Source organism: Salmo salar, chromosome ssa22 (assembly GCF_905237065.1).
Source record: "Salmo salar chromosome ssa22, Ssal_v3.1, whole genome shotgun sequence".
Taxonomy (NCBI): domain Eukaryota; kingdom Metazoa; phylum Chordata; class Actinopteri; order Salmoniformes; family Salmonidae; genus Salmo; species Salmo salar.
In genome coordinates this window covers 60,527,778-60,550,502 of record NC_059463.1, presented here as the reverse complement: position 1 = coordinate 60,550,502, position 22,725 = coordinate 60,527,778, and the positions used below count along the sequence as shown (strand labels likewise).

The 22,725-nt window shown below is 49.6% G+C and overlaps 1 protein-coding gene across 1 annotated transcript in view; it reads left to right on the top strand.

Moving 5' to 3' along the window:
* The window catches only part of LOC106583814 (pyruvate dehydrogenase E1 subunit beta), a 30,013-nt gene extending 18,387 nt beyond the window's left edge, over window positions 1–11,626 (top strand). The window contains exons 9-12 of the mRNA XM_045705691.1: window positions 1,460–1,570; window positions 3,657–3,748; window positions 7,957–8,098; window positions 11,325–11,626. Coding sequence (XP_045561647.1) covers window positions 1,460–1,570; window positions 3,657–3,748; window positions 7,957–8,098; window positions 11,325–11,470 — 491 coding nt within the window. The 3' untranslated portion in view covers window positions 11,471–11,626. The remainder of the gene's footprint in view (window positions 1–1,459; window positions 1,571–3,656; window positions 3,749–7,956; window positions 8,099–11,324) is intronic.
* The last annotated feature ends 11,099 nt before the right edge of the window (window positions 11,627–22,725 follow it).

Genomic DNA, 22,725 nt, shown 5'->3' with positions numbered 1-22,725 from the left:
GACGCCCCAGGTCCCGAGTCCTCAGGTCCCTAGGAGGACGCCCCAGGTCCCTAGTCCTCAGGTCCCTAGGAGGACGCCCCAGGTCCCGAGTCCTCAGGTCCCTAGGAGGACGCCCCAGGTCCCTAGTCCTCAGGCCCCTAGGAGGTGGTGGTCCCTAGTCCTCAGGTCCCTAGGAGGACGCCCCAGGTCCCGAGTCCTCAGGTCCCTAGGAGGACGCCCCAGGTCCCGAGTCCTCAGGTCCCTAGGAGGACGCCCCAGGTCCCTAGTCCTCAGGTCCCTAGGAGGACGCCCCAGGTCCCTAGTCCTCAGGTCCCTAGGAGGACGCCCCAGGTCCCTAGTCCTCAGGTCCCTAGGGAGGACGCCCCAGGTCCCTAGTCCTCAGGTCCCTAGGAGGACGCCCCCAGGTCCCTAGTCCTCAGGTCCCTAGTCCTCAGGTCCCTAGGAGGACGCCCCAGGTCCCTAGTCCTCAGGTCCCTAGGAGGACGCCCCAGGTCCCTAGTCCTCAGGTCCCTAGGAGGACGCCCCAGGTCCCCGAGTCCTCAGGTCCCTAGGAGGACGCCCCAGGTCCCTAGTCCTCAGGTCCCTAGTCCTCAGGTCCCTAGGAGGACGCCCCAGGTCCCCTAGTCCTCAGGTCCCTAGGAGGACGCCCCAGGTCCCGAGTCCTCAGGTCCCTAGGAGGACGCCCCAGGTCCCTAGTCCTCAGGTCCCTAGGGAGGACGCCCCCAGGTCCCTAGTCCTCAGGTCCCTAGGAGGACGCCCCAGGTCCCTAGTCCTCAGGTCCCTAGGAGGACGCCCCAGGTCCCTAGTCCTCAGGTCCCTAGGAGGACGCCCCGGTCCCTAGTCCTCAGGTCCCTAGGAGGACGCCCGGGTCCCTAGTCCTCAGGTCCCTAGGAGGACGCCCCAGGTCCCTAGTCCTCAGGTCCCTAGGAGGACGCCCCAGGTCCCTAGTCCTCAGGTCCCTAGGAGGACGCCCCAGGTCCCTAGTCCTCAGGTCCCTAGGAGGACGCCCCAGGTCCCTAGTCCTCAGGTCCCTAGTCCTCAGGTCCCTAGGAGGACGCCCCGGGTCCCTAGTCCTCAGGTCCCTAGGAGGACGCCCCGGGTCCCTAGTCCTCAGGTCCCTAGGAGGACGCCCCAGGTCCCTAGTCCTCAGGTCCCTAGGAGGACGCCCCAGGTCCCTAGTCCTCAGGTCCCTAGGAGGACGCCCCAGGTCCCTAGTCCTCAGGTCCCTAGTCCTCAGGTCCCTAGGAGGACGCCCCGGGTCCCTAGTCCTCAGGTCCCTAGGAGGACGCCCCAGGTCCCTAGTCCTCAGGTCCCTAGGAGGTGGTGGTCGAGGATGAGAGGGATCACTGTAGATCTGCTCGTGTCCTGTAGTGTAGACATTTAAGTTCCTGTGCTGTAACCATGGCGACGCGTGCTAATCGAAAAGCCTTTTTTTTAAATGTATTTTTCTCTTCAACAGTGGTGTTCCTGGAGAATGAGCTGATGTATGGCGTGCCCTTTGACCTGTCTGAGGAGGTTATGCATAAAGACTTTGTCTTACCTATTGGAAAGGCCAAGGTAGAAAGACAAGGTAAGTGGCAAGAGCTGGAGAGAAGGAATTTACTTTATGAAAATAAAATGTAAATGTTCATTGTAACATCCCCTGTTAAAACATTGACATCAATTATCTTTCACAATGAAATAATAAATTATCATTTCATTGAGATAATTGGTAATTTCATTGAAAATCGCTTCAGATGTAGCATTGTTAGCTAATTGCATCGTTGCGTCCCAAATCTGGTCAAAGGTAGTTTACTATAGGGAGCCATTTGGGATGTTTGTACAGTGTTACAGATAGACTTCAGAAAGTATTCACACTACCTGACTTTTCCACATTTTGATGTTACAGCCTGATTTTACATTGTTACGTTACAGCTTTACTCTAAAATGTATTACGTTCTTTTTCCCCTCATCAATCTACACACAATATCCCATAATGACAAAATGTTTGCTAATTTATATATTTTTTAAAATAATAAATGAAATTGCATTTACAGAAGTATTTAGAACCTTTACTCGGTACTTTGTTGAAGCATCTTTGGCAGTGATTACAGCCTCGAGTCTTCTTGGGTATGAAGCTATATGCTTGTGCACACCTGTATTTGGGGAGTTTCTCCAATTCTTCTCTGCAGATCCTCTCAAGCTCTGTCAGGTTGGATGGGGAGCGTCGCTGCACAGCTATTTTCAGGTCTCTCCAGAGATGTTAGATCGGGTTCAAGTCCGGGCTCTGGCTGGGCCACTCAAGGACATTGAGAGACTTGTCCTGAAGCCACTCCTGCGTTGTCTTGGCTGTGTGCTTAGGGTCGTTGTCCTGTTGGAAGGTGAACCTTCGCCCCAGTCTGAGGTCCTGAGTGCTCTGGAGCAGGTTTTCATCAAGGATCTACCTGTACTTTGCTCCGTTCATCTTTGCCTCGATCCTGACTAGTCTCCCAGTCCCTGCTGCTGAAAAACATCCCCACAGCATGATGCTGCCACCACCATGCTTCACCGTAGGCATGGTGACAGGTTTCCTCCAGACGTGATGCTGCCACCACCATGCTTCACCTTAGGCATGGTGACAGGTTTCCTCCAGATGTGATGCTGCCACCACCATGCTTCACCGTAGGGATGGTGCCAGGTTTCCTCCAGATGAATGTAATAGAGGCCAGAGAGTTAAGTCTTGGTTTCATCAGACCAGAGAATCTTGTTTCTCATGGTCTGAGAGTCTTTAGGTGCCTTTTGGCAAACTCCAAGTGGGCTGTCATGTGCCTTTTACTGGGGAGTGGCTTCCGTCTGGCCACTCTACCATAAAGGCCTGATTGGTGGAGTGCTGCAGAGATCGTTGTCCTTCTGAAAAGTTATCCCGTCTACACAGGAACTTTAAAGCTCTGTCAGAGTTACCATTCGGGTTCTTGGTCACCTTTCTGACCAAGGCCCTTCTCCCCTGATTGCTCAGTTTGGCCGGGCGGCCAGCTCTAGGAAGAGTCTTGGTGGTTCCACACTTCTTCCATTTAAGAATGATGGAGGCCTCTGTGTTCTTGGGGACCTTCAATGCTGCAGAAATTTGTTGGTACCCTTCCCCAGATCTGTGCCTCAACACAATCCTGTCTCTGAGCTCTTGGGACAATTCCTTCGACCTCATGTCTTGGTTTTTGCTCTGACATGCACTGTCAACCGTGGGACCTTATATAGACAGGTGTGTGCCTTTCTAAATCATGTTCAATCAATTGAATTTACCACGGGTGGACTCCAATCAAGTTGTAGAAACATCTCAAGGATGATCAATGGAAACAGGAAGCACCTGAGCTCAATTTCGAGTCTCATAGCAAAGAATCTGAATAATTATGTAAATAAGGTATTTCTGGTTTTTATTTTGAGTACATTTGCGAAAATGTCTAAACCTGTTTTTTTTGCTTTGTCATTATGGGGTATTAACAAGAGATTTTTTTTTTTTTTATTGAATCAGTTTTCGAATAAGGCTGTAACGTAACAATGTGGAAAAAGTCCAAAGGGTCTGAATAATTTTCCCGAATGCACTGTTGAATTCAGGAAGTAACCCCTTGACTTATTTCCACATCTTATTGTTGTTGTTACAACCTGAAAACGTTTGTACCTAACCATTTGTGTGTTTTCATCAGGAACTCACATCACTCTGGTGTCACATTCCCGGTGTGTGGGTTTCTGCCTGGACGCAGCTGCCGTCCTGGCTAAAGAGGGTGTTGAATGTGAGGTGAGTGTCGTCTTTTAGTTATGTGGTCAAAAAAAAAAAAAAAGATTTCTATTGGTTTATGTATAAACTAAAACCAATAGAAAACTGTCACTGCTCTTGCAATGTCACTACTTTCTATCTGTTGTTGAATACATCTCCACTTACAAATAAGGGATTGAGGTTGGAGTCTGTGTGTGTGTGTGTGTGTGTGTGTGTTTTGAAATTCAAAGTTTGAAATAGTACATGTGGCCTAGGGTAGTCTAGTCTAGCGGTCTAAGACCCTGCTTCTGAAGCACATGGACATTGTAACGCTGCCAGCATGAGTTCAATCCGTCTCACTGCTCTTTCAGCACTCTCTTACACATCACCTCTATCGAATAGATTTACAAAATCCCCCTCCCCCCAGGACAACACTACTAAAGTACTGTTCTGTCCCTCTCCCCTGCTTGGTGGTTAACCCCTAGCCAACAGCCAATGGCATCGCACGGCGCGAAATACAAAACCAACTAAAATACCACAATTCAATTTTCTCAAACAATCAACTATTTTACACCATTTTAAAGACAAGACTCTCGTTAATCTAACCACATTGTCCGATTTCAAAAAGGCTTTACAACGAAAGCAAAACATTAGATTATGTTAGGAGAGTACATAGACACAAATAATCACACAGCCATTTTCCAAGCAAGCATATATGTCATAAAAACCAAAACCACAGCTAAATGCAGCACTAACCTTTGATGATCTTCATCAGATGACACTCCTAGGACATTATGTTATACAATACATGCATGTTTTGTTCAATCAAGTTCATATTTATATCAAAAACCAGCTTTTTACATTAGCATGTGATGTTCAGAACTAGCGTACCCACTGAAAACTTAGAATGAATTTACTAAATTAGTCATGATAAACGTTGACAAAATACATAATTTTAAGAATTATAGATACAGAACTCCTTTATGCAATCGCGGTGTCCGATTTTAAAATAGCTTTTCGGCGAAAGCACATTTTGCAATATTCTGAGTACATAGCTCGGCCATCACGGCTAGCTATTTAGACACCCGCCAACTTCGGGGTCACCTAAACTCAGAATTACTATTAGAAAAATTGTATTACCTTTGCTGTTCTTCGTCAGAATGCACTCCCAGGACTTCTACTTAAACAACAAATGTTATTTTGGTTCCAAATAATCCATAGTTATATCCAAGTACCTCCGTTTTGTTCGTGCGTTCAGGTCACTATCCGAAGGGTAACGCGCGAGCGCATTTCGTGACAAAAAAATTCAAAATATTCCATTACCATACTTAGAAGCATGTCAAACGCTGTTTAAAATAAATGTTTATGCTATTTTTCTCGTAAAATAGCGATAATATTCCAACCGGGCGACGTTGTATTCATTCAAAGGCTGAAAGAAAAAAATGGAGTAGTCTCGTGAACGCACATCTCAGTCTCACTGTCCCCAGGCTGACCACTTACAAACTCTGCTGCTGTGCTTTGCCCAGAGACAGCAGACACCCCATTCCACTTTCTGGCGGCTTTAGAGAGCCAATGGAAGCCTTAGAAAATGTCACATTACAGCACAGATGCTGTAATGTCGATAGAGATGCAACAGAAGGACAACAAATTGTCAGACAGGGCACTTCCTGTATGGAATCTTCTCAGGTTTTGGACTTCCATATGAGTTCTGTTATACTCACAGACAACATTCAAACAGTTTTAGAAACTTTAGAGTTTTCTATCCAAATCTACTAATTATATGCATATTCTCGTTTCTGGGCAGGAGTAGTAACCAAATAAAATCGGGTACGTTTTTTTATCCGGCCGTTAAAATACTGCCCCCTATCTCAAAGAAGTTAACCTGTTCTCTCTCCTGCTAGGTGGTTAACCTGTTCTCTCTGTCCTGCTAGGTGGTTAACCTGTTCTCTCTCTCTCTGTCCTGCTAGGCGGTTAACCTGTTCTCTCTCTCTCTCTCTCTCTGTCCTGCTAGGTGGTTAACCTGTTCTCTCTCTCTCTCTCTCTCTGTCCTGCTAGGTGGTTAACCTGTTCTCTCTCTCTCTCTCTCTCTGTCCTGCTAGGTGGTTAACCTGTTCTCTCTCTCTCTCTCTGTCCTGCTAGGTGGTTAACCTGTTCTCTCTCTCTCTCTCTGTCCTGCTAGGTGGTTAACCTGTTCTCTCTCTCTCTCTGTCCTGCTAGGTGGTTAACCTGTTCTCTCTCTCTCTCTGTCCTGCTAGGTGGTTAACCTGTTCTCTCTCTCTCTCTGTCCTGCTAGGTGGTTAACCTGTTCTCTCTCTCTCTCTGTCCTGCTAGGTGGTTAACCTGTTCTCTCTCTCTCTCTGTCCTGCTAGGTGGTTAATCTGCTCTCTCTGTCCTGCTAGGTGGTTAATCTGTTCTCTCTGTCCTGCTAGGTGGTTAATCTGTTCTCTCTCTCTCTGTCCTGCTAGGTGGTTAATCTGCTCTCTCTGTCCTGCTAGGTGGTTAACCTCTTGGGGCTAGGTGGGACACTAGCGTCCCCCCCGTGGTGCACTCCATCAACAGCAGGTGCATTTCAAGAGCGGCAAATTTGAATCCAAATAAATGTCAAAATTCAAATTTTTCAAACATACAACTATTTTACACCCTTTGAAAGATAAACATCTCCTTAATCTAACCACGTTTTACGATTTCAAAAAGGTTTTACGGCGAAAGCATAAATTTAGAGTATGTTAGGACAGTACATTTACAAGAGTTGTGTGTAATGTTTTGTCAATTCAAAGACAGGGTCACCAAAACCATAAAACCAGCTAAAATGATGCACTAACCTTTTACTATCTCCATCAGATGACACTCCTAGGACATTATGTTAGACAATGCATGCATTTTTAGTTCTATCAAGTTCATATTTATATCCAAAAACAGCGTTTTACTATGGCATTGATGTTGAGGAAATCGTTTCCCTCCAATAACCGGCAGTCAAGTCAACACCACAAATTAAATAATTAAAATTAGAAAACATTGGTAAAATATTATATTGTCATTTAAAGAATTATAGATTTACATCTCTTGAACGCAATCAACTTGCCAGATTTAAAAATAACCTTATTGGGAAATCACACTTTGCAATAATCTGAGCACTGCGCCCAGAAAAATACGCGTTGCGATACAGACTAGACGTCATGTTGGGGAGATCTAAAATCGAAAATACTATGTAAATAATCCATTACCTTTGATTCTCTTCATCAGATGTCACTTCCAGGTATCACAGGTCCATAACGAATGTAGTTTTGTTCAAAAAAGCTCATCATTTATGTCCAAAAATCTCCGTCTTGTTAGCACATGATCTAAGCCAGCCGGACTTCTCGTCATGAACGAGGGGAAAAAATATATTTACGTTCGTTCAAACATGTCAAACGTTGTATAGCATAAATCATTAGGGCCTTTTTTAACCAGAACATGAATAATATTCAAGGTGGACGAATGCATACTCTTTTATAACGTATTGGAACGAGGGTACCCAACATGAACTCGCGGCCAGGTGTCTAATGGGCCATCATCGTTCCATGGCTCGTGTTCGGTCAGATCTCCCTCCAGAAGACTCAAAACACTTTGTAAAGGCTGGTGACATCTAGTGGAAGCAATAGGAAGTGCCAAAATATTCCTCAGCCCCTGTGTTTTTCAATGGGATAGGTTTAAAGGTAATACAACACATCAGGTATCCACTTCCTGTCAGAAAATGTCTCAGGGTTTTGCCTGCCAAATGAGTTCTGTTATACTCACAGAGACCATTCAAACAGTTTTAGAAACTTTAGAGTGTTTTCTATCCATATATAATAAGTATATGCATATTCTAGTTACTGGGTAGGATTAGTAACCAGATTAAATCGGGTACATTTTTTTTATCCAGCCGTGCAAATACTGCCCCCTAGCCCTAACAGGTTAATCTGCTCTCTCTGTCCTGCTAGGTGGTTAATCTGCTCTCTCTCTCTCTGTCCTGCTAGGTGGTTAACCTGTTCTCTCTCTCTCTCTGTCCTGCTAGGTGGTTAATCTGTTCTCTCTCTCTCTCTGTCCTGCTAGGTGGTTAACCTGTTCTCTCTCTCTCTCTCTCTCTCTCTGTCCTGCTAGGTGGTTAACCTGTTCTCTCTCTCTCTCTCTCTCTGTCCTGCTAGGTGGTTAACCTGTTCTCTCTCTCTCTCTCTCTGTCCTGCTAGGTGGTTAACCTGTTCTCTCTCTCTCTCTCTCTGTCCTGCTAGGTGGTTAACCTGCGCACCATAAGACCTCTGGATGTGGACACCATTGAGACCAGCGTGATGAAGACTGGCCATCTGGTCACAGTGGAAGGGGGCTGGCCCCAGTACGGAGTAGGGGCTGAGATCTGTGCCAGGATCATGGAGGGTACGTTCTCTTGATTTTATACATAGACTGGTTTCCTGGACGCAGATTCAGCCTAATCTTGGACTGAAGTATTTCCAAAAATACACTGCTCAAAAAAATAAAGGGAACACTTAAACAACACAATGTAACTCCAAGTCAATCACACTTCTGTGAAATCAAACTGTCCACTTAGGAAGCAACACTGATTGACAATAAATTTCACATGCTGTTGTGCAAATGGAATAGACAACAGGTGGAAATAATAGGCAATTAGCAAGACACCCCCAATAAAGGAGTGGTTCTGCAGGTGGGGACCACAGACCACTTCTCAGTTCCTATGCTTCCTGGCTGATGTTTTGGTCACTTTTGAATGCTGGCGGTGCTTTCACTCTAGTGGTAGCATGAGACGGAGTCTACAACCCACACAAGTGGCTCAGGTAGTGCAGCTCATCCAGGATGGCACATCAATGCGAGCTGTGGCAAGAAGGTTTGCTGTGTCTGTCAGCGTAGTGTCCAGAGCATGGAGGCGCTACCAGGAGACAGGCCAGTACATCAGGAGACGTGGAGGAGGCCGTAGGAGGGCAACAACCCAGCAGCAGGACCGCTACCTCCGCCTTTGTGCAAGGAGGAGCAGGAGGAGCACTGCCAGAGCCCTGCAAAATGATCTCCAGCAGGCCACAAATGTGCATGTGTCTGCTCAAACGGTCAGAAACAGACTCCACGAGGGTGGTATGAGGGCCTGACGTCCACAGGTGGGGGTTGTGCTTACAGCACAACACCGTGCAGGACTTTTGGCATTTGCCAGAGAACACCAAGATTGGCAAATTCGCCACTGGCGCCCTGTGCTCTTCACAGATGAAAGCAGGTTCACACTGAGCACACGTGACAGACGTGACAGAGTCTGGAGACGCCGTGGAGAACGTTCTGCTGCCTGCAACATCCTCCAGCATGACCGGTTTGGCGGTGGGTCAGTCATGGTGTGGGGTGGCATTTCTTTGGGGGGCCGCACAGCCCTCCATGTGCTCGCCAGAGGTAGCCTGACTGCCATTAGGTACCGAGATGAGATCCTCAGACCCCTTGTGAGACCATATGCTGGTGCGGTTGGCCCTGGGTTCCTCCTAATGCAAGACAATGCTAGAACTCATGTGGCTGGAGTGTGTCAGCAGTTCCTGCAAGAGGAAGGCATTGATGCTATGGACTGGCCCGCCCGTTCCCCAGACCTGAATCCAATTGAGCACATCTGGGACATCATGTCTCGCTCCATCCACCAACGCCACGTTGCACCACAGACTGTCCAGGAGTTGGCGGATGCTTTAGTCCAGGTCTGGGAGGAGATCCCTCAGGAGACCATCCGCCACCTCATCAGGAGCATGCCCAGGCGTTGTAGGGAGGTCATACAGGCACGTGGAGGCCACACACACTACTGAGCCTCATTTTGACTTGTTTTAAGGACATTACATCAAAGTTGGATCAGCCTGTAGTGTGGTTTTCCACTTTAATTTTGAGTGTGACTCCAAATCCAGACCTCCCATGGGTTGATAAATTGGATTTCCATTGATTATTTTTGTGTGATTTTGTTGTCAGCACATTCAACTATGTAAAGAAAAAAGTATTTCATAAGATTATTTCTTTCATTCAGATCTAGGATGTGTTGTTTAAGTGTTCCCTTTATTTTTTTGAGCAGTGTATAAAAATAAACGATACCTTATTTACATTAGTATTCAGACCCTTTGCTATGAGACTTCAAATTGAGCTCAGGTGCATCCTGTTTCCATTGATCATCCTTGAGATGTTTCTACAACTTGATTGGAGTCCACCTGTGGTAAATTCAATTGATTGGACATGATTTGGAAAGACACACACCTGTCTATATAAGGTCCCACAGTTGACAGTGCATGTCAGAGCAAAAACCAAGCCATGAGGTCAAAGGAATTGTCCGTAGAGCTCTGAGACAGGATTGTATCGAGGCACAGATCTGGGGAAGGGTACCAAAACATTTCTGCAGCATCGAAGGTCCCCAAGAACACAGTGGCCTCCATCATTCTAAAATGGAAGAAGTTTGGAACCACCAAGACTCTTCCTAGAGCTGGCCGCCCGGCCAAACTGAGCAATCAGGGAAGAAGGGCCTTGGTCAGGGACGTGACCAAGAACCCGATGGTCACTCTGACAGAGATCCCGAGTTCTTCTGTGTAGATGGGAGAACCTTCCAGAAGGACAACCATCTCTGCAGCACTCCACCAATCAGGCCTTTATGGTAGAGTGGCCAGACGGAAGCCACTCCTCAGTAAAAGGCACATGACAGCCCCCTTGGAGTTTGTCAGAAGGCACCTAAAGACTTTCAGACCATGAGAAACAAGATTCTCTGGTGTGATGAAACCAAGATTGAACTCTTTGGCCTGAGTGCCAAGCATCACGTCTGGAGGAAACCTGGCGCCATCTCTACAGTGAAGCATGGTGGTGGCAGCATCATGCTGTGGGGATGTTTTTCAGCAGCAGGGGCTGGGAGACTAGTCAGGATCAAGGCAAAGATGAACGGAGCAAAGTACAGAGAGATCCTTGATGAAAACCTGCTCCAGAGGACTCAGGACCGCAGACTGGGGCGAAGGTTCACCGTCCAACAGGACAACAACCTTAAGCACACAGCTAAGACAACGCAGGAGTGGCTTCGGGACAAGTCTCTGAATGTCCTTGAGTGCCCCATCAGGAGCCCGGACTTGAACCCAGTCGAACATCTCTGGAGAGACCTGAAAATAGCTGTGCAACGACACACCCCCATCCAACCTGACAGAGCTTGAGAGGATCTGCAGAGAAGAATGGGAGAAACTCCCCAAATACAGGTGTGCCAAGCTTGCAGAGTCAAACCCAAGAAGACTCAAGGCTGTAATCACTGCCAAAGGTGCTTCAACAAAGTACTGAGTAAAGGGTCTGAATACTTATTTAAATAATGTATTTCAGGTTTGTTTTTTGTTTTTGGCTAACCTGTTTTTGCTTTGTCGTTATGGGGTATTGTGTGTAGATTGAGGGTATATATATATATATATATATATATATATATTTTTTTTTTTTACATTTTACAATAAGGCTGTAACGTAACAAAATGTGGAACAAGTCAAGGGGTATGAATACTTTCCGAATGCAACCATGAGGAAAGTGTTTTGTATGAGTTAACAACAATTTTAAAACGCATGAAACACATACACAGGTCATTCTCAGGGTTTATGTTAATAATGATCTGTCCTGTTTCCAGGCCCAGCCTTCAACTACCTGGATGCCCCTGCAGTCCGCGTGACCGGTGTAGACATCCCCATGCCCTACGCTAAGATCCTGGAGGACCACAGTGTACCTCAGATCAAAGACATCATCTTCTCAGTCAAGAAGGTCTTGAATATGTAAACATGCCAATGTCGCTCTCCCTCTCCCGCCGTGTCGCTCTCCCTCTCCCGCCGTGTCGCTCTCCCCCTCCCGCCGTGTCGCTCTCCCCCTCCCGCCGTGTCGCTCTCCCTCTCCCGCCGTGTCGCTCTCCCTCTCCCGCCGTGTCGCTCTCCCCCTCCGCCCGTGTCGCTCTCCCTCTCCCGCCGTGTCGCTCTCCCTCTCCCGCCGTGTCGCTCTCCCCCTCCCGCCGTGTCGCTCTCCCCCTCCCGCCGTGTCGCTCTCCCTCTCCCGCCGTGTCGCTCTCCCTCTCCCGCCGTGTCGCTCTCCCCCTCCGCCCGTGTCGCTCTCCCTCTCCCGCCGTGTCGCTCTCCCGCCGTGTCGCTCTCCCGCCGTGTCGCTCTCCCCCCTCCCGCCGTGTCGCTCTCCCCCCTCCCGCCGTGTCGCTCTCCCCCTCCGCCGTGTCGCTCTCCCGCCGTGTCGCTCTCCCGCCGTGTCGCTCTCCCCCTCCGCCGTGTCGCTCTCCCTCTCCCGCCCGTGTCGCTCTCCCCCTCCCGCCGTGTCGCTCTCCCCCCTCCCGCCGTGTCGCTCTCCCTCTCCCGCCGTGTCGCTCTCCCGCCGTGTCGCTCTCCCCCCTCCCGCCGTGTCGCTCTCCCTCTCCCGCCGTGTCGCTCTCCCGCCGTGTCGCTCTCCCCCCTCCCGCCGTGTCGCTCTCCCTCTCCCGCCGTGTCGCTCTCCCGCCGTGTCGCTCTCCCCCTCCCGCCGTGTCGCTCTCCCCCCTCCCGCCGTGTCGCTCTCCCTCTCCCGCCGTGTCGCTCTCCCCCCTCCCGCCGTGTCGCTCTCCCTCTCCCGCCGTGTCGCTCTCCCTCTCCCGCCGTGTCGCTCTCCCTCTCCCGCCCGTGTCGCTCTCCCTCTCCCGCCGTGTCGCTCTCCCGCCGTGTCGCTCTCCCTCTCCCGCCGTGTCGCTCTCCCTCTCCCGCCGTGTCGCTCTCCCTCTCCCGCCGTGTCGCTCTCCCGCCGTGTCGCTCTCCCGCCGTGTCGCTCTCCCTCTCCCGCCGTGTCGCTCTCCCGCCGTGTCGCTCTCCCGCCGTGTCGCTCTCCCTCTCCCGCCGTGTCGCTCTCCCCCTCCCGCCGTGTCGCTCTCCCTCTCCCGCCACTCTTTTCCTTGCAAACCAACCTTATTAAACTTTTAAGTACTTATAAGTACTTATTTACTTATACAATAGTAAGTACTTGTATAGTATTTACTTTAGTAAATACTTATTTCCTCCCCCATGTCAACTTAACCGTAAATATACGCACATCACATGACTACATGAAAATAGTCCTAATTCAGATACAGTAATACCTACAAGTACCTGCACTTCTGTTTCCTGATTGGTTGGTGGACAGACGAGACGGTGACGTCAAACTAACTAACTCGTCAACTTTGTACAGATCTGTCAATGATCCGATGATGGAAAGACCTAAGTCAAAGAAATGTATAGTTGGTTTAGTGGAGTGTATTTATTATGGCCGATTTATTATTGTAACTCCTGTGTTATTTTTGTTGCTGTAAAATGGCTTTGTTACAGAAATAAAACTCCCATTTTATCAGTCTTGAAATAATGTTTTTTTTTTTTTATTCTCACGCTTGGCGATGACGTTGAACAACTAGGAACAAGTAATGCATGACACGCTTGGCTGCTTTGTGACGCAGGCAGCGGGAGCCGTACAAACCAGCTTCGGCAGAGCATCCTCTTTGATCTTGCTGTTGTTGGTGACGTGTTTTCAATTTCCGAGTGACCGACTCACTGCAGCAGCGAGCTACGTATTGTAACACCAGACCATAAGTGATTTAACCAAACATTTTTGGTATCCATTTATACTGGTACTTCCAGATTTAGCAATCAGTTTGGCGATACAGTCTCATAAAATGTTCTTGTCCAGTTGCAAATGGTCAATTTTATATTTTTTGTTTTTAATTTAGAAAATGCTCCCTTTTTTTAAAATTAAAATAAAATAAAATTGCTCAATGAAGTCATCCAACAATGTGTACACCGCCATCTTGTCTGTTTCATTGTTGGAGAAATGTGTCTGTCGTCTTGACATGCAGCACTTTGGGGTGGACCCACCGGTCTCTGAGAGAGGACTCGATGAGAGAGGAGGACTCGATGAGAGAGGAGGATGAGAGAGGAGGACTCGATGAGAGAGGAGGACTCGATGAGAGAGGAGGACTCGATGAGAGAGGAGGACTCGATGAGAGAGGAGGACTCGATGAGAGAGGAGGATGAGAGAGGAGGACTCGATGAGAGAGGAGGACTCGATGAGAGAGGAGGATGAGAGAGGAGGACTCGATGAGAGAGGAGGACTCGATGAGAGAGGAGGACTCGATGAGAGAGGAGGATGAGAGAGGAGGACTCGATGAGAGAGGAGGACTCGATGAGAGAGGAGGGACTCGATGAGAGAGGAGGACTCGATGAGAGAGGAGGACTCGATGAGAGAGGAGGATGAGAGAGGAGGACTCGATGAGAGAGGAGGACTCGATGAGAGAGGAGGATGAGAGAGGAGGACTCGATGAGAGAGGAGGACTCGATGAGAGAGGAGGACTCGATGAGAGAGGAGGACTCGATGAGAGAGGAGGATGAGAGAGGAGGACTCGATGAGAGAGGAGGACTCGATGAGAGAGGAGGATGAGAGAGGAGGATGAGAGAGGAGGACTCGATGAGAGAGGAGGACTCGATGAGAGAGGAGGACTCGATGAGAGAGGAGGATGAGAGAGGAGGACTCGATGAGAGAGGAGGACTCGATGAGAGAGGAGGATGAGAGAGGAGGATGAGAGAGGAGGACTCGATGAGAGAGGAGGACTCGATGAGAGAGGACTCGATGAGAGAGGAGGACTCGATGAGAGAGGACTCGATGAGAGAGGACTCGATGAGAGAGGAGGACTCGATGAGAGAGGAGGACTCGATGAGAGAGGAGGACTCGATGAGAGAGGAGGATGAGAGAGGAGGATGAGAGAGGAGGATGAGAGAGGAGGACTCGATGAGAGAGGAGGATGAGAGAGGAGGACTCGATGAGAGAGGAGGATGAGAGAGGAGGACTCGATGAGAGAGGACTCGATGAGAGAGGAGGATGAGAGAGGAGGACTCGATGAGAGAGGAGGACTCGATGAGAGAGGAGGATGAGAGAGGAGGATGAGAGAGGAGGACTCGATGAGAGAGGAGGACTCGATGAGAGAGGAGGATGAGAGAGGAGGATGAGAGAGGAGGACTCGATGAGAGAGGAGGACTCGATGAGAGAGGAGGACTCGATGAGAGAGGAGGATGAGAGAGGAGGATGAGAGAGGAGGATGAGAGAGGAGGATGAGAGAGGAGGATGAGAGAGGAGGACTCGATGAGAGAGGAGGATGAGAGAGGAGGATGAGAGAGGAGGACTCGATGAGAGAGGAGGACTCGATGAGAGAGGAGGATGAGAGAGGAGGACTCGATGAGAGAGGAGGATGAGAGAGGAGGACTCGATGAGAGAGGAGGACTCGATGAGAGAGGAGGATGAGAGAGGAGGATGAGAGAGGAGGACTCGATGAGAGAGGAGGATGAGAGAGGAGGATTCGATGAGAGAGGAGGATGAGAGAGGAGGACTCGATGAGAGAGGAGGACTCGATGAGAGAGGAGGATGAGAGAGGAGGGTGAGAGAGGAGGACTCGATGAGAGAGAGGACTCGATGAGAGAGGAGGGTGAGAGAGGAGGGTGAGAGAGGAGGATGAGAGAGGAGGACTCGATGAGAGAGGAGGACTCGATGAGAGAGGAGGACTCGATGAGAGAGGAGGATGAGAGAGGAGGACTCGATGAGAGAGGAGATGACTTGAGAGAGGAGGATGAGAGAGGAGGATGAGAGAGGAGGACTCGATGAGAGAGGAGGACTCGATGAGAGAGGAGGATGAGAGAGGAGGATGAGAGAGGAGGATGAGAGAGGAGGACTCGATGAGAGAGGAGGACTCGATGAGAGAGGAGGATGAGAGAGGAGGACTCGATGAGAGAGGAGGACTCGATGAGAGAGGAGGACTCGATGAGAGAGGAGGACTCGATGAGAGAAGGCGGCGTACACATTGTTGGATTACTTCACGGAGCAAAAATAATTATGGAGAATTTCCTAAATTGAAACAGACCCTCTGCTTTCTGGATGTTATGAATTAGTCACTGTGAATGAATTCGCTATTTCACAGTAAATCTTTTGTCGTGCCCGTTAACATTAAAATATTAAAGTAATATTAACAGGTCGCAGTTGTAAATGAGAACCTGTTCTCAACTTGCCTACCTGGTTAAATAAAGGTGAAATAAAGGTAAAATAAAAATATTTTTTCCCCCAACATTCTAAAGCTTCCCATTGCGACATCGTCACTTCCAACATTCACTGTAAAACAATGTAACTTTTGACACATCAGCTACTTTGACCACTTTGCAACCAACATAGACAAAACTTTAAAACAAATAATCTTCCTCTACTTATCTGCTTTTCAAATCTGAAATAAAAACAGAATTATCTGATACCGATCAAACGCTACAGCTGTTTAAGTGACCGTATCAACAACATTTTCTCTATCGTTTTTTTATAAACTGAATTTTTGACCACTTCACCAACAAGTTAAACAAAAAAGTTATAGGGTATGACAACTTTCTACTTCTCTATATTCAAATCTGTTCACGGAACAAAAATGTCCACTACGGATCTAACGATACAGCTGTTTTAGTAACTGTAGAAATAACAACAAAAAACACACGAAAGTTGTGCACTGGGCCTTTACTAGTCCCGTATTAGCAGGCGGATGTCCCGTATTAGCAGGCGGACGTCCCGTATTAGCAGGCGGACGTCCCGTATTAGCAGGCGGACGTCCCGTATTAGCAGGCGGACGTCCCGTATTAGCAGGCGGACGTCCCGTATTAGCAGGCGGACGTCCCGTATTAGCAGGCGGACGTCCCCGTATTAGCAGGCGGACGTCCCGTATTAGCAGGCGGACGTCCCGTATTAGCAGGCGGACGTCCCGTATTAGCAGGCGGACGTCCCGTATGCAGGCGGATATCCCGTATTAGCAGGCGGACGTCCCGTATTAGCAGGCGTCCCGTAGCAGGCGGGCGTCCCCGTAATAGCAGGCGGACGTCCCGTATTAGCAGGCGGACGTCCCGTATTAGAGCGGGCGTCCCCGTATAGCAGGCGGACGTCCCGTATTAGCAGGCGGACGTCCCGTATTAGCAGGCGGACGTCCCGTGTTAGCAGGCGGACGTCCCCGTATTAGCAGGCGGACGTCCCGTATTAGCAGGCGGATGTCCCGTATTAGCAGGCGGACGTCCCGTATTAGCAGGCGGACGTCCCGTATTAGCAGGCGGATATCCAGTATTAGCAGGCGGATATCCAGTATTAGCAGGCGGACGTCCCGTATTAGCAGGCGGATATCCCGTATTAGCAGGCGGACGTCCCGTATTAGCAGGCGGACGTCCCGTATTAGCAGGCGGACGTCCCGTATTAGCAGGCGGATGTCCCGTATTAGCAGGCGGATGTCCCGTATTAGCAGGCGGACGTCCCGTATTAGCAGGCGGACGTCCCGTATTAGCAGGCGGACGTCCCGTATTAGCAGGCGGACGTCCCGTATTAGCAGGCGGACGTCCCGTGATAGCAGGCGGATGTCCCGTATTAGCAGGCGGATGTCCCGTATTAGCAGGCGGACGTCCCGTAGGCAGGCGGACGTCCCCGTATTAGCAGGCGGACGTCCCGTATTAGCAGGCGGATATCCAGTATTAGCAGGCGGATATCCCGTATTAGCAGGCGGACGTCCCGTATTAGCAGGCGGATATCCCGTATTAGCAGGCGGACGTCCCCGTATTAGCAGGCGGACGTCCCCGTATTAGCAGGCGGACGTCCCGTAGTTAGCAGGCGGATGTCCCGTAGCAGGCGGACGTCCCGTGATTAGCAGGCGGACGTCCCGTATTAGCAGGCGGACGTCCCCGTATTAGCAGGCGGACGTCCCGTATTAGCAGGCGGACGTCCCGTATTAGCAGGCGGACGTCCCGTAGTTAGCAGGCGGACGTCCCGTGATAGCAGGCGGACGTCCCGATAGCAGGCGGACGTCCCGTATTAGCAGGCGGACGTCCCGTATTAGCAGGCGGACGTCCCGTATTAGCAGGCGGACGTCCCCGTATTAGCAGGCGGAGCGTCCCGTGATAGCAGGCGGACGTCCCGTGATAGCAGGCGGACGTCCCGTATTAGCAGGCGGACGTCCCGTATTAGCAGGCGGACGTCCCCGTATTAGCAGGCGGACGTCCCGTATTAGCAGGCGTCCCGTATAGCAGGCGGACGTCCCGTATTAGCAGGCGGACGTCCCGTATTAGCAGGCGGATATCCAGTATTAGCAGGCGGATATCCCGTATTAGCAGGCGGATATCCCGTATTAGCAGGCGGACGTCCCGTATTAGCAGGCGGATATCCAGTATTAGCAGGCGGATATCCCGTATTAGCAGGCGGACGTCCCGTATTAGCAGGCGGATATCCAGTATTAGCAGGCGGATATCCCGTATTAGCAGGCGGATATCCCGTATTAGCAGGCGGATATCCCGTATTAGCAGGCGGATGTCCCGTATTAGCAGGCGGACGTCCCGTATTAGCAGGCGGATATCCAGTATTAGCAGGCGGATATCCCGTATTAGCAGGCGGATATCCCGTATTAGCAGGCGGATATCCAGTATTAGCAGGCGGATATCCCGTATTAGCAGGCGGACGTCCCGTATTAGCAGGCGGATATCCAGTATTAGCAGGCGGATATCCCGTATTAGCAGGCGGATATCCCGTATTAGCAGGCGGATATCCCGTATTAGCAGGCGGATATCCCGTATTAGCAGGCGGATATCCCGTATTAGCAGGCGGATATCCCGTATTAGCAGGCGGACGTCCCGTATTAGCAGGCGGATATCCAGTATTAGCAGGCGGATATCCCGTATTAGCAGGCGGACGTCCCGTATTAGCAGGCGGATATCCAGTATTAGCAGGCGGATATCCCGTATTAGCAGGCGGATATCCCGTATTAGCAGGCGGATATCCCGTATTAGCAGGCGGATATCCCGTATTAGCAGGCGGACGTCCCGTATTAGCAGGCGGATATCCCGTATTAGCAGGCGGATATCCCGTATTAGCAGGCGGATGTCCCGTATTAGCAGGCGGATATCCCGTATTAGCAGGCGGACGTCCCGTATTAGCAGGCGGATATCCCGTATTAGCAGGCGGATATCCAGTATTAGCAGGCGGACGTCCCGTATTAGCAGGCGGATATCCCGTATTAGCAGGCGGATATCCCGTATTAGCAGGCGGGACGTCCCGTATTAGCAGGCGGACGTCCCGTATTAGCAGGCGGACGTCCCGTATTAGCAGGCGGACGTCCCGTATTAGCAGGCGGACGTCCCGTATTAGCAGGCGGACGTCCCGTATTAGCAGGCGGACGTCCCGTATTAGCAGGCGGATGTCCCGTATTAGCAGGCGGATGTCCCGTATTAGCAGGCGGACGTCCCGTATTAGCAGGCGGATATCCCGTATTAGCAGGCGGACGTCCCGTATTAGCAGGCGGATATCCCGTATTAGCAGGCGGATATCCAGTATTAGCAGGCGGACGTCCCGTATTAGCAGGCGGATATCCCGTATTAGCAGGCGGACGTCCCGTATTAGCAGGCGGATGTCCCGTATTAGCAGGCGGATGTCCCGTATTAGCAGGCGGACGTCCCGTATTAGCAGGCGGACGTCCCGTATTAGCAGGCGGATGTCCCGTATTAGCAGGCGGACGTCCCGTATTAGCAGGCGGATGTCCCGTATTAGCAGGCGGACGTCCCGTATTAGCAGGCGGATATCCAGTATTAGCAGGCGGATATCCCGTATTAGCAGGCGGATGTCCCGTATTAGCAGGCGGACGTCCCGTATTAGCAGGCGGATGTCCCGTATTAGCAGGCGGATGTCCAGTATTAGCAGGCGGACGTCCCCGTATTAGCAGGCGGACGTCCCGTATTAGCAGGCGGACGTCCCGTATTAGCAGGCGGATGTCCCGTATTAGCAGGCGGACGTCCCGTATTAGCAGGCGGAGCGTCCCGTATTAGCAGGCGGGCGTCCCGTATAGCAGGCGGATGTCCCGTATTAGCAGGCGGACGTCCCGTATTAGCAGGCGGATATCCAGTATTAGCAGGCGGATATCCCGTATTAGCAGGCGGATGTCCCGTATTAGCAGGCGGACGTCCCGTATTAGCAGGCGGATGTCCCGTATTAGCAGGCGGATGTCCAGTATTAGCAGGCGGACGTCCCGTATTAGCAGGCGGACGTCCCGTATTAGCAGGCGGACGTCCCGTATTAGCAGGCGGATGTCCCGTATTAGCAGGCGGACGTCCCGTATTAGCAGGCGGACGTCCCGTATTAGCAGGCGGACGTCCCGTATTAGCAGGCGGATGTCCCGTATTAGCAGGCGGATGTCCCGTATTAGCAGGCGGATGTCCCGTATTAGCAGGCGGATGTCCCGTATTAGCAGGCGGATGTCCCGTATTAGCAGGCGGATGTCCCGTATTAGCAGGCGGACGTCCCGTATTAGCAGGCGGATGTCCCGTATTAGCAGGCGGACGTCCCGTATTAGCAGGCGGACGTCCCGTATTAGCAGGCGGATATAGCCTTCTGTAAGGTGGGCAACAACAAATGTCAGCATAAAATAACTCACCAACAGTAGTTCTTGAACCTTTCAGGCTAGGGACACCAAACCAACTGTCACATGTTCAGGCTATACTCATTTCTAATTCTTTAAAACTTTTATCAACTATAACTATATACATTTGCATAAAATAACTATATACATTTGCATAAAATAACCCACCAACAGTAACTCTTGAACCGTTCAGGCTAGATACAGCAAACCAACTTTCACTGTGGTCAGTAGCTGAGGGCCCCAAGGCCACCTGCCAGGGCCCCAAGGCCACCTGCCAGGGCAACCAAGGCCACCTGCCAGGGCCCCAAGGCCACCTGCCCTGGGCAACCAAGGCCACCTGCCAGGGCCCCAAGGCCACCTGCCCTGGGCAACCAAGGCCACCTGCCCTGGGCAACCAAGGCCACCTGCCCTGGGCAACCAAGGCCACCTGCCCTGGGAAACCAAGGCCATTAACCAAAATAGCTAATTACATTTATTTGAAAACTGAAAAACTAGGTATTCTGTGAAGAAAAACAAAAGTGTATGTAAATGTACATAAGTAATTAGCCTTTATGTTGATGTGTAGGTGATAGCCGATGCCTATTGGCTACATACAGCCTGTCATGTCCAGACCGATGCTGATATAAGGGAGGAGACTGAAAATGAGTTGCAAAATTAATAGAAAATATAGTCAAGATGTTGACAAGGTCATAAAAAAATATTTTTAATTTAAATAATAATTGTGTGCTTCAAACTTTGTCACGTCCTGACCAGTAAAGGGGTCATTTGTAATTGTAGTATGGTCAGGGCGTGGCAGGGGGTGTTTGTTTTGTGTGTTTTGGGGTTTTTGGTCTAGGGGATTTTGGTTCTAGTTTTCATTTTCTATGTTTCGGTTTCCAGGTTTGGCCGAGTGAGGTTTCCAATCAGAGTGTCAGGTATCAGGTGTCTTTCGTTGTCTCTGATTGGAAGCCATACTTAGGCAGCCTGTTTTCCTTTGGGTTTTTGTGGGTGGTTGTTTTCCGTTTTGTGTAAGTACCTGACGGAACTGTCGGTTTTGTTATTTTTTTTGTAAAAGTGTTATCTCATTAAAGGAAGATGAGCACTATACCCGCTGCACCTTGGTCTGTCCTTTACGACGCCCCTGACAAACTTTGCTTCCGTCAAAGAATCCTCCACTTGCAGCAATTACAGCCTTGCAGACCTTTGGCATTCTAGTTGTCAATTTTTTTTAGGTAATCTGAAGAGATTTCACCCCACGCTTCCTGAACACCTTGGATTGGCTTGATGGGCACTTCTGACGTACCATACGGTCAAGCTGCTCCCACAACAGCTCAATAGGGTTGAGATCCGGTGACGGTGCTGGCCACTCCATTATAGACAGAATACCAGCTGACCGCTTCTTCCCTAAATAGTTCTTGCATAGTTTGGAGCTGTGCTTTGGGCCATTGTCCTGTTGTAGGAGGAAATTGGCTCCAATTAACCATCGTCCACAGGTTATGGTATGGCATTGTTGACGCCTATTCATTGCCTTACCTCCTTACGCCATTTGCACCCACTGTATATAGATTTTTCTATTGTGTTATTGACTGTACGTATGTTTATTCTATGTGTAACTCTGTGTTGTTGTTTGTGTCGCACTGCTTTGCTTTATCTTGGCCAGGTCACAGTTGTAAATGAGAACATGTTCTCAACTGGCCTACTTGGTTAAATAAATGTGAAATATATATATATGTTTTTAAATTGCAAAATGGAGTGATAGCCTTCCTACTTCAAGATCCCTTTTACCCTGTACAAATCTCCCACTTTACCACCACCAAAGCAGCCCCGGACCATCACATTGCCTCCACCGTGCTGACAGATGGTTCAGTCCTCCAGCATCTTTTCATTTTTTCTGCGTCTCACGAATGTTCTTCTTTGTGATCCGATTTGTCTGTCCATAACACTTTTTCCCCAATCTTCCTCTGTCCAGTGTCTGTGTTCTTTTGACCGTCTTAATCTTTTATTTTTATTGGCCAGTCTGAGATATGGCTTTTTCTTTGCACCTCTGCCTAGAACGCCAGCATCCCGGAGTCGCCTCTTCACTGTTGACGTTGAGACTGGGGTTTTGCGGGTACTATTTAATGAAGCTGCCAGTTGAGGACTTGTGAGGTGTCTGTTTCTCAAACTAGACACTCTAATGTACTTGTCCTCTTGCTCAGTTATGCACCGGGGCCTCCCACTACTTTCTATTCTGGTTAGAGACAGTTTGCGCTGTTCTGTGAAGGGAGTAGTACACAGCGTTGTACGAGATCTTCAGTTTCTTGGCAATTTCTCGCATGGAATAGCCTTAATTTCTCAGAACGAATAGACTGACGAGTTTCAGAAGAAAGTTATTTGTTTCTGGCCATTTTGAGCCTGTAATGGAACCCACAAATGCTGATGCTCCAGGCCAGTTTTATTGCTTCTTTAATTAGCACAACAGTTTTCAGCTGTGCCAACATAACTGCAAAAGGGTTTCTAATGATCAATTAGCCTTTTAATTAGCCTTTTTAATGATAAACTTGGATTAGCTAACACAACGTGCCATTGGAACACAGGAGTGATGGTTGCTGATAATGGGCCT